Source organism: Peromyscus californicus, unplaced genomic scaffold (assembly GCF_007827085.1).
Source record: "Peromyscus californicus insignis strain IS unplaced genomic scaffold, ASM782708v3 Scaffold_8__1_contigs__length_139910024, whole genome shotgun sequence".
NCBI classification, from domain to species: Eukaryota; Metazoa; Chordata; class Mammalia; order Rodentia; family Cricetidae; genus Peromyscus; species Peromyscus californicus.
Window position 1 is genome coordinate 59090659 of NW_026294606.1, and position 12207 is coordinate 59102865.

The window sequence follows — 12207 nt, forward strand, 5'->3', positions numbered from 1 at the left end:
GGCTGGGGAGATAGTTTAGTGCTTGAGAATGCTTGCTGCTCTTCAGGGAACCTGAGTTTGCTTCCCAGTAGCTCCAGCTCCAGAGATTCAGTCTGTATTCTGGCCTCCTCGAGAATCTTTGTACTTGTAGCATAAACTTAAATGTCTAAAGTGATTCCATGTACTATGTTGGCCATACCAAAATGTCAGGGATTTTCTATTTGTTTAAAGTAAGGCACTTAAAGCCACTGTGGAAATCAGTATAAAGGTTCATCAAAACAACAACAAAAAACACACTACTATATGATCCAGTTGTGTCCCACTCCTGTGTATCCAAAGGAATGTGTATCCAAAGGAATCTGTTAGCGTACCTCAAAATTGTTTGCATACCCATGTTTACTGCTGCACTATTGACAGTAGTTAAAGTACCGCACCAGCCTATATGTCCACCAACAGATGAATGAATAAAATGTACCCGTCACAATGGAACTGGAATCGTAAGTGAAGAAAGTCAGAAAGAGCAGTTTCCTTTCAGGATTCCAATTTTAGTTCCAAATATATACATGCACCTGCTTAGGACATGAAAGTAGAAGAGGAACTAAATGGGAGGAGGAAACGGTAATAGGAAAGACCAAATGTGTGTGTGATGAGAACGGGAGGCTATTGGATGTGGACTGGGGCACTGGGGAGAGTGAACAAGAGCAAGGCACGATGTAGTAGCTGTGGGAAAAACCTCATTGAGATTATTTTGTGCCTTAAATGTAATGGCACTGAAAGTTTATTGTGAAAGTAATACAGGGATCCTGAAAAATCATAAAAGCCATACTTTACTCTTCACTTAAAAGCTATAAGAAGTGCAGCCAGGTGGTGGTGGCGCACGCCTTTAATCCCAGCACTTGGGGAGGCAGAGACAGGTTGGATCTCTGAGTTTGAGGCCAGCCTGGTCTACAAAGCGAGTTCCAGGACAGGGCTGTCTCAAAGGGGGGGGGGGGGGGGGGGGGGGAGTGCTTAAGCTTGAAGTTCTTAAAATCTTTTTTTTTCCCAAAAAAAAAAAACTATATTACCAAACTGGGGGTGGGGGGAGTGATTGGTAAGGAAACTGGTAAAGAGATGAGTACTTTCTAGAGAAGTGATTTCGCCCCCTGTGAATGGGACAGTGACTGTCAGGAAAGGGTCCTGGGTCCTCCACTGTCCTCAGGACACCTGGGTGCTCTCAGGCTTCCATCTCTTCAGGACTTGCTGACAATTTAGTTCACCTTCCACTTCCAGGACAGTGGGACACTGAGGGCAATCTTGTGTCCCAGACAACACTAAGGAGAAAAAACAGAACTTTTGACATATTTAAGAATAACCTGTGTCAGCCTGACCTCAGGCAGAACACCTAGGTTCAGAAGAGAACAGTGGGGCCAGGAGAGTCACCCTGCAATCCCAGCTCTGAGAGGCTGAGGCAGGCAGTAGGGTCCCTAAGTTCACAGTGAGCCTTACTAACAGCCTCAGTAGCTTCAGGCACAGGTTCTCCATTGCTACAAGTGGTCTGTAGGGCACAGCACCTTGAAGATTGCTGGCATTTCTGATGAGGGCGTCATTACTGTTACTTCTGGTGACACACATTTGAAGGACTGTGTTCTCAATGTCTATGCTATCCTCACATTTACCAATTTCTTTTCCTGGGTATGGTTAGAAATTGGTTTCCCTAAGGTTTTAGACTTTAGTCCTCAGGCTTCCAAATGACTGTTCAGGTCTTGGAGCCATTTCATCCATGATAATCCTCTGAAAGCTGTATGTTGTATATAGTGCAGAGGAACACACACAGTCACACATGACAATCAAGCCACACCCTCAGCTCCACCCCCACCCCCAAAGCATTTAGGTTTCTGTCCTGATAATTCTGAAGGATAGTCTTGATGTGACCCTCCCTTCCTTCTTTCCTTTATGTGCACTGTATTGAACACCCAGATTCAGCTGTGGGAACCGAGGGAGAAAAATGACATGGTAGAGGGCAGATATTCTCATCCCCATTTCACTGATGGATTCTTCCCACCACCTCTCCACTTTCCAGAACCTGTTTTTTACATTGATTTGTAATTTTCCCCTTTGTATGTTCTCCAATCTTTTCCAGTAAGTCTGCTGCAATCATTTCTCTCCTCTGTATTGTAATTCCTTAAAACATTAATTTTACTATTAATAATTAAGTTTGTTTTTTCTGCATAGTGGCTAGTTCTCATGTTCCAGAGGCTTGGTAACTTTCATAAAGAGCCATATGGTAAATACTTTAGGCCTTCTGGGCCATAAGGTCTCTGCTGCACATTCATTTTTGTTTTATTTTATACAATCCTATAAAATATAAAACAAAAACATGTTTATTAACTTGGTCCTGTTTGATCTACCAACTTTTGTTCCAGAAGACCTGAGTTCAATTCCCTAGCACCCACATGGTGGCTCACAACCATCTACAACTGTGGACCCATAGGCTCCGATGCCCTCTTCTGGTAGGCAGACATACATGCAGACAAAAACCCATATATGTAAATATATCATTAAACAATAATAAAATCTATATACTTATGAATATATTGGTGACCATGGTCTAGTTGGTTTTTTTATTTAAATTATTCATTTTACATACCAACCATAGATTCCCCCTCTCATCTATCCTCCTGCTCCCTCCCATCTGTCCCTTCCCATCCGCCATCCTCTCCTTGAAAGGGTAAGTCCTCCCATGGGGAGTCAGCAAAGCCTGGTACATTCAGTTGAGGCAGGACCAAGCCCCTCCCCCCAGCTGGGTTGTTTACTGGACCACTACCCATATGAGTATCTTCAGGTCTTAGCAGATTCTTCCCAACTCCTTTCTGGAGAGTGAAGATTTGGAGGTTAGCTATGGGGTGAAGGATGGAGAAGCAGCTAAGAGCTCAACCATAGTAAAGTCTTACTCTTCTGGCCAGCACCTGTACAAGCAAAACTCATGACCTACAAACTGTTGTTAATTCTCCAGACAACAAACCTCTGACTGTTTTCCTAAGACTGGAGAGGGGACTGGTACACGGGCAAGGCTCCAGCTTCAGAATAGTTGCTATTTTCCTCTTGTCCCTTCTGCCCTCTTGATCCTAGTGGGGAAAAAAAAAAATTATTTTTTTTCTGATGAGAGTTACGGAGCAATCATGTAGGTGCTGGGGATTGAACCAGGGTCCTCTGCAAGAACAGCCAGTGAGCCATCTAAACCATCTCTCCAGCCCACTGTGTTGTTTTTGAAATAGTCTTGCTCGAAACTAGGCTATCTTTGAACTTACTAATGCAGCTTGGTCTGGCCTGGGACTCTTGATCCTCCTTCCTAAACCTTACTAAATACTGGAATTATATCTAGCTGAGTACTGCTTTTATTTCAGTATAAGGTTTTGTCATTTTATCCTCAGCTCTTTTCTTCTATGAAAAGAATGATGGGGACTGGGACTCAGAAGTCTGCTTTTATTGTCTACAGACATTTAAGTTCTATTGCACTTAACATCATGTGCTAATGGACTGACTGGGTTTATAGCTCGGTGCCTAGCAAGTGGAACATCATAGGTTTAATCCCAGTACCATAGACAGAGGAGAGAGATGAGAGAGAAGAGTTCATGCTTCTAAACTTCCTGTTTGAAAATAGCAGCTTTACTGAGATACAAGTCGCTTGCCATACAATTCACCCTTTAAAGTATATCATCCAGCCAAGCTTGGTTAATCCCAGCACCTGGAGGCAGAGGCAGGAGGGTCTCTGAGTTTTGAGTTCAATGTCAGCCTACAAAGCAAGTTCCAGGCCAGCTAGGGCTACATTGTGACACTCTCCAAAAAAAGGGAGAAATTCAATTTACTGAGTTGTAGACTTCCCCATTTTATGGGAAGATGAATTGTTGCAAGAGGCCTTATTTATTGATTATTGATTATCTGCTCAGTACTCTATACTAGATGTGAGAGATCAAGAGTTCTTGCTGACCTCCAAGGCTCTGACAAAAGGGGGGAGGGAAAGGAAGAGAGGGAGAGAGTCTACAAGGACTCAGGGCTCAGCCACATGAGTAAGATTTTTAGGTATTTTATGGTCTGACTCACAGGGGTGCATCTCCTACAAAGTCACAGGTAAGTAAAGGATTGCCTCTTACACATTCCAGTGTGAAGAAGCACCATGCCAGGTGGCTTCTATGGCATCTGGAAGTAGAATGTGTCATACTTAGAAATTCTCCCTGAACCACACACTGATGGCATAAAAGGCTCCGAGTTTGAGTTGAGGTCCAGGATAGGGAAGGGCTACATAAGTTCAGGCATCTGTCAAGAGCCAGGTACCATGGTAGACTGTAGTATTAGAGGCACCCGAGATGGGTAGTAATCCTGTGGGGTTTATGACAAGCCTTAAAGGGTAAACGACAACACAGAGCCCCAGGATTCTGAAATAAGGCCATGGTATGTGTGGTATATTGTGTATAGTGCAGGGGAACACACATGGTCTTCTGTGTAAGAATTATATACCCTTGGAGAAACACCGACCATGCTACCAGGCTAAAGTAGAGATGAAGTGTCTGGAGGCAGGACAGCAAGTAACCGTAAAGTCAGTGCTATTCACTACAAGCTAGATGTGATAAAACTACCAAGTCAAAACTTCGCACACTAGGCTGGCCATGGTGGCATGGAGACAGAGGTAGGAGGACCGCTGTGACTTGAAGCCAACCTGGTCTACATAGTGAGTGCCAGGACAGCCAGGAATACACAGAATCTGTCTCAGAATTTTTTTGTTCCCTTGCACTCAATAAGACTGTGCATCCAGAATCCATGATCAGGGTCCACAGCACAAGCAAGCTGCCTGAGAAGGGAGGCCAACCTCCACTTGCCTTTGTTAATGTTGCACCAGCACACACTTCTTCCTCACCAAAAACAATGGTCACATCACCGTTCTTCATGCCCTGCTGATGGGGAGGAGAAAAAGCCAAGCTCCTTTCATGGATGGAATGGCTTAAGCGGCAGATTAAGTCACAAGTGGAATGGGACTGTACCATGATGTCACTGGCTAGTAAAGCTTCTTTAGGAGCAAGAGCATTGCAAATCTCTAGGGCACTTTCTTGCAACATAAACTAAAGCTGTTTTCTGTGATGACCTGAGCTAGCTGTGTCTCCTTCTAATATGATTGTGAAACCTCACCCTCAGGTATACAAATGTGACTGGATTTGGAGATAAGGGCTTTCAGGTTAGGTTTTTGGGTGTTGTTTTGTTTATTTGCTGTGAGACAGAGTCTCACTGGCCTCAAACTCACAGGGATCCACCTGCCTCTGCCTCCCCAGTGATGAGATTAAAAGCATGCACACCAGGCTGAGATAAGGCCTTTAAAGAAATGATGTTCAGCTAGCGAGATGGCTCAGTTGGTGAGGGCACTTACAGCCAAAACTTAAGTCTTGAGTTTGATCCCTGGGACCCAAATGTTAAGTAAGAACTAGTCCCCAAAAGTTGTCCTCTAATTTCCAAATATATAATGTGGCAGGTATGCACACATACACGTGTACATACATACACACACAAATAAATTCAATGGATAAGATAAAGTGGTAATATAAAAATCTTATAAGGATGGAGTTCTTGTTCACTGGACTAGCTATCCTTCCTTTTAAGAAATGGAAGAGAAATAAGGGATGTACATACAGAGACAAAGGTCCTAAGAGGTCACCAAGAGGAGGCAGCAGTCTGTAATCCAGGGAGAAAGGTCCCAGGAACAACCAAACATGTTGGCCTGCAAAACTGTAAGACACAACCAGGCTGCAGAACTGTGTTATAGAAGCTCGAGAGCCAGTGGCAGTGGTGATGCACGCCTTCAATCCCAGCACTCGAGAGGCAGAAGCAAGTGGATCTCTGTGAGTTTGAGGCCAGCCTGGTCTACAGAGTGAGTTCTAGGACAGCCAAAGCCACACAGAGAAATACTGTCTCAAAAAATAAAAATACAAAAACTGCCAAACAAAACCTTTGAGGCTTTCCAAAAAGAACAAGGTGACTGCATCTGGCCTTTGAATCCTAGAAAGAGCAGCCATGGTGTTGCTAAGAAACAGACACCATACTCTGGAGTGAACATTCTTGCTCATGGTTTCTGATTCACTTGTGTCTTAGTTACTTTTCCATTGACATGACAAAATACTATGTTCAAAGCAATTTATAAAAGAGAGCATTTAACTTGAGGATTCACAGTTACAGAGGGTTAGAGTCCATGCCCATCGTGGCTGGGAGTATGGCAGCAGGCGGGCAGACATGACATTGGAGCAGTAGCTAAGAGCTTACATCTGATCAACAAGCTTGAGGCAGAGAGAGAATGCTAACTGGGAATAGCATGGGCTTTCGAAATTTTAAAGCCCATACCAGTGATATACCTCCTCCAACAAAGCCACACCTTCTAATCCTTCCAGAACATTTCTATCAACTGGGGAACAATTACTCAAATATATAACCCTATGGGGTGGTATTCTCATCCAAACCACAATTGGTGACCCATGTCATGCTGCAACCATCCACAAGGACCTGTTTTACAACAGAGTGTTTGGGTATGAAATCCACTGTTAATGTCCTATACCACTCAGAAGCTACTATGCTGGCAGATATGTTGTGGCCTTTTGTAGGCTCTGCTAAAGCACAAGCTTACAGAGAATACTTTGTGAAGATGGGTACAATCTCTGAGGATGCTGGATATACTTTATTTAGCTCAATAGCTTTTTTTTTTTTTTTTTTTTTTGGAGCTGGGTTCTCAACAGGTAGATAACATGGGGTGGAGGCTGAAGTTTCTCCACTTGCCATCACTCCCAGGAACTTACTTAGGTAATTGTTCCAATCCCTACAATCCAGAGTTCTCTAGGCTTATGGTTTCACCAGGGGACACATACAAGTCCTGCTAGAATAAAGGCAATACATACTACTTGGGTATTTCAGCGAAGAGACAGCAGCCACTGATCTTGATTATAGAAGGTTGAGCTGTTATCACAGTGGACAGTAGACACTATTTGCCTTACTAGTGGTCTGTTTAGGTGCTTTTGTTCAATTTTGGTGGTAACTGACAAGGTCAGAAGCCACATTCTAGAAAGGGCAAGGAAACCAAGGACTCAGAACCCTTACACATGAGGCCTAAGCAAGCCACCTAAAACAAAGTTGGCCATCTGCAGCAGGTATAATGGTGACATCTCCCAGTCTTCTTTTTTAATGGTATTCTCAGGAGAAAAGATCCCCCACTGTGACCTATGGAAGAGCTGCTCATCAAACTTAGACCAAGAGGGAGGCCAGAGCGGAAACGGCTGGACTGTGCTGAATGTTATAATACACTACCCAGAGCTCCTCGGTCCTGAAGGACTTCAGCCTTAGAACTGACTCAGCTATAGACAGCACATTACCCTAAGAGCACACACCCTTTCCTGGAAAGTCTCCACAAAGTGACCTATGAATTTGGCATTGTAAAGGTCCAGTAGTTTCAGCAAGTACTCTGAAATTGGCTGAGGCTTCCTTGACAGTGCATCTGCCTGGCTCCCACTCCTTCCCTCCCACATTTGGTGTCCCAGGAGTGCTCCTAGATAAACCTGCTGTAGAGTTCGCTCCATCCCACACTTGGCTTCCTGGGAAACCAAAGTTGTGGACATATGGTCATACATATGGTTATACAGGGAAATATGCTGGTTTGGGATGATAAATGCTCAAGTTTTTCAGAGTTAAGTGTCATGAGGTTTGTAACTTATTTCCAAACTATTCTTGGAAAAAGTGAGTATAAGTAAATTAAAAATATTCATATATAATAAATGTGGCAAAATGTTAATTGTTAAATCCAGATGAAGTTATTTATGTTTATTTCAGGGTTTTTTTTTTGTAGTTTTGACATTATTCCACCACACAGGCAAATAAAGAAGTAGTGGGGGGTGAAATCCAAGGTCTGAGTTTTAAATTAAAGAAGTATTCAATATTATCTAATAATAAAAATGAGCTAGGTGTGGTGGCACATGTCTTTAGTCCCAGAACTTAGGAGGCAAAGGCAGGTGGATCTCTGAGTTCAAGGCCAGCCTTGTCTACACAGTAACCCTGTCTTGAAGAAACAAAAAATAAAAAATGTTCAAGTAAGGCGAGGAGTGAAAAGTATCCTAGAGATTTTGCATCAGAAAGGTTCCTGATAATCTTAGATACGGAAGTGCCAATGGACCTAGTATGTTGTGCTTCCCTACAGATTGTTATTTGTCAAAAGCACCATATTTTCAGACTTACTGGGCTTTCAAGACTTAAAAATAAAGTATGTTCTGGATGTATGAAAAGGGGTTTATTAGAACGGCTTACAGGCTGTGGTCCAGCTAATCCAACAATGGCCATCTACCAGCGGAAGGTCCATGAACTCAGCAGTTGTTCAGTCCATGAGGCTGGATGTTTCAGCTGGTCTTCAGTATAGTCCAGAATCCTAAGGCAATTCTACTGCAGTGAAGGAATGGACCTGCCAGCTAGAGTGAGGGCAAGTAGGCCAAGAGAGAGCAAGCTGTCTTCTTCCACATAGAGGCTACAGGCAGAAGGTGTGGCCCAGGTTAAAGGTGAATCTTCCCACCTCAAAAGATCTGGATTAAAGGAGGATCTTCCTACCTCAAAGATCCAGATTAGAAGGGGGTCTTCCCACTTCAAATGATTTAATTAAGAAAAAAAATTTCTGCCAAGCAGTGGTGGTGCATGCCTTTAATCTCAGAACTTGGGAGACAGAGCCAGGCGGATCTCTGTGAGTTCAAGGCCACAAGGCCAGCCTGGGCTACAGAGTGAGTTCCAGGAAAGGCACCAAAGCTACATAGAGAAACTCTATCTTGAAAAACCATAAAAAAGAAAGAAAGAAAGAAAGAAAGAAAGAAAGAAAGAAAGAAAGAAAGAAAGAAAGAAAGAAAAAGAAAAAGAAAAAAATTTCTCATAGATGGGTTTTGGGCAATTCCAGATTAAGTTGAGTTGACAACTAAGAATAGGCATCACAGCTACCCAGAAACAATTCATCGGAGGAGCTACATAAAGTTATAGACCTAATATGCAATGTTAGGTACAATAGGCACAGCTAAGAAATAAAGTAGATGAGCCATGACAACCTGGTTACTCACAGGCTAAATATAGACAAACTAGATTTGGATAGGCTAACTAGTCCTTTGGAATAGTTTGGCTAGCAAACTGAATCTTTTATAATGCACTGTAGTTGGATTTTCTTTTACTCTAGCATGACATTGGGCACCAAAATGTTGTTGGTTTTTCTTACTCTTTTGATGGGCCCGCCACCCAGCTCCCAAATAAATCACATAGAGACTTATTTTTACTTATAAATGCCCAGCCTTAGCTTGGCTTATTTCTTGCCAGCTTTTCTAAAATTATCCCCTCTATCTTTTGTCTCTGGGCCTTTTCCTTTTCTTACTTCTGTAATCTTACTTTCACTCTTACTCCATGGCTGGTGGGTGGCTGGCCCTTAGTGTCTTCTTCCTTCCTCTCGGTCCTACTTCTTTTTCCCAGATTTCTCTTTCTCTTTAGTCTCTCTGCCTGCCAGCCCCACCTATCCTTTTCCCTGCCTCGCTATTGACCGTTCAGCTCTTTATTAGACCATCAGGTGTTTTAGACAGGCACAGTAACACAGCTTCACAGAGTTAAATTTAAATGCAACATAAAAGAATGCAACACATCTTTGCATCATTAAACAAATGTTCCACAGCATAAATAAATGTAATACATCTTAAAATAATATTCTACAGCACTGCATCCCCCATGACCAGGGTCCACGAGTAGACACCTTAAGTTCCAGCTACCATGAAGGCTGACGTGGAAGGATCACTTCAGCTCAAGAGTTTAATCACAGTCCTGACAACATAACAAAATTGAGACTCAAAAGAGGGGGGAAATCTCACTATTTAAAACCAAGCTATTTTATCAAAACATCTCAGTTTCTGGTATTGTGCAAACATGAGGCAAAATTCAGCTAGTGTTGGGAGAAGGTTCTGAGAAAGACAACATAACTATTCTCCGGACCCAACCAATCTTAAGGATTTAGATGAGTGTTCAACCTCTGTCAGATACTGTGTACCCCACACCCTGGATAGACTACCGTGGTTAGTAAGGTGCAAATCAGAACTTAGCTGTTTTAAAAGAAAGAACAGAAACCTGCACTAAAATAGTATTTATTTTGCTCACTACTTTAAGGGGCAAGACGGTTCTCATTAATTGAGCACGGAGGCCTTCTGCCCCTTAATCCCAGCTCTATCACGAAGGGCATTGAATAATACAACGAACAACTTGAATTTACTAGCTTAGTTTGCTTTTTGGAGACGAAGTCTTTCTCCGTGGCTCAGGTTGGCCTCTAACTTACAATTCTTCTGCCTCAGCCTTCTGAGTGAATTCTTTGGATTTCATTCAGACCTCACAGTGGCAAGCAACCGTTGCCTTTTATTCTATTTCATTTTGGATATTATCTTACATTTTATTTTATTTTTTATTTTATTTTGGCAAAGAAAGACTGAATCGAATCCACGTTTTGGGGAGTAGCTTAAAGTCCCAATCCCCTCGTTTCACATTTAAATCTCTATCAACATTATTAATTATTAATTCTTTGACATTCCAGTGTCACACATTGCCTCCGTGGTTTGCCCCTGAATACATTGACGTTCACCTCTTACTTTTCTGCCAGTCGGGAGAGAAAGACCCTGACACCTGTTGTCAGGGAGGCGCATACTCCACCTGCGCCCAGTCGCTCGGCTTCCGGCCGGTTTCCAGGCCCTAGAGTCGATCTCGAGACTATCGCTCCGCTCCCACGGGGCGGAGCCTGCGCCTCCTCCCTCTCGGCATTCTGCTTGTGCTGCCTCGCCCCGGCGGCCGTCCAGCGGGAGGCGGAGCGAGTCCAAAATGGCGGCTCTCAGGCTGGCGCGCTCCGTGCTGCTGAGGCTTTGAGGTGGTCGCCGGGGGCCGGAGGGGGGACGATTTCCCCGCCGCGGGGCCCCCAGAGAATGAATCGGGGGCTCTGCTGAGGCGAGACGGCGGGGCTGGAAAGCAGTGGCAGCAAAGGGCTGCGGTGGCGTCCACGCAGCGGGATGTGCGAGAGTTACTCCAGGTCGTTGTTGAGGGTCTCGGTGGCGCAGATCTGCCAGGCGCTGGGCTGGGACTCGGTGCAGCTCAGTGCCTGCCACCTCCTCACCGACGTCCTGCAGCGCTATCTGCAGCAGCTGGGCCGAGGCTGCCATCGGTACTCTGAACTCTGTGAGTACTGGGGCTGGGTTGCGGGAGGGCTGCCCCCAAGCCGGTCACGAGTGACACCTCAGCCCCCCCGGCCCCCTTTGGGCGTCCCCTCCAGGGGTGGCGTTCCGAATCCGGCTTCGAGATGGGCGATCCTCTCAGACTCGGATGGTCCTGGGCTTCCACCGTCCCCTGCGAACTCCAGTCATCCCTTAGGTGCCTCTTCCTCATCCGCTAACTTCCCGCCACCAGCGGGGAAGCAGGGTCCCGGCTTGCAGCTCCACACCCTCTCACCTCTCCTGGTCCTGGAATGGTGCTTCGCTCTCTCTCATTGTCTCGGGTCTGCTGCGGCCAGAGCCACCCCAGAATGCTCTCCACCTCGCTCACCTTGCTCTTTTGCCTCCCTTGCCCGCAAACTACTACAACTAGTTGTCACAGGCGCTCCGTCTACCGGCCGTTTCTTACAAGGCTGGCCATTCTTGAGCTCCTAACTAGACTCGTTGACAGCTCTGCTCAGTCAGGGTCGTTGCCTCTTTTTTCGGCATCTGTTCGTTTCACAGACAGCATCTCTACTTGGTACTTTACAAGCCAGCTTTGTCGATTTCGCTGAATAACTTTGACAAGCATCTCAGTTACGCACGGAGTCCCTCCTTTATGTCTTTATGTCTTTATGTCAGTGTTGATCGAAGTGTGATGGAAGGGATCATAGGTAATTTGCAAGGTTTCCCGGGTAATCAAGGCTGCAGTATCTATTTGCTTTTAAGTGAATGCCCAATAATATCTCTAGCCGGGAGTATTTAATAATTAGGAGCGTTTTAATAAAAGCTACAGATATTTTTATTGATGTGTGAAGCCATGCGTGTATGTGTGTGTGTGTGTGTGTGTGTGTGTGTGTGTTGTATTGGTTATATCATTCATTTAAATGTCATGATATGACTCTTTTGGGGGGAGGGGGAGTGTTGAGACAGGGCTTCTCTATGTAGCCATGTCTGGAACTAGCTCTGTAGACCAGGCTGGCTTCGAACTTAC

General features: G+C 44.5%; 1 protein-coding gene and 1 long non-coding RNA gene across 2 annotated transcripts in view; one reads left to right on the forward strand and one right to left on the reverse strand.

Moving 5' to 3' along the window:
* Positions 1-984: 984 nt before the first annotated feature.
* LOC128103311 (uncharacterized) lies at positions 985-10718 on the reverse strand. The gene is made up of 3 exons (XR_008215667.1): positions 10619-10718; positions 2981-3083; positions 985-1289 (listed from the first exon to the last, which is right to left on the reverse strand). It is a non-coding gene; the product is annotated as an uncharacterized LOC128103311 (long non-coding RNA).
* Positions 10719-10861: 143 nt separating this feature from the next.
* The window catches only part of Taf3 (TATA-box binding protein associated factor 3), a 154353-nt gene continuing 153007 nt past the window's right edge, over positions 10862-12207 (forward strand). The window contains exon 1 of the mRNA XM_052727572.1: positions 10862-11202. Within this exon, the coding sequence (XP_052583532.1) occupies positions 11037-11202 (166 nt within the window). The 5' untranslated portion in view covers positions 10862-11036. The remainder of the gene's footprint in view (positions 11203-12207) is intronic.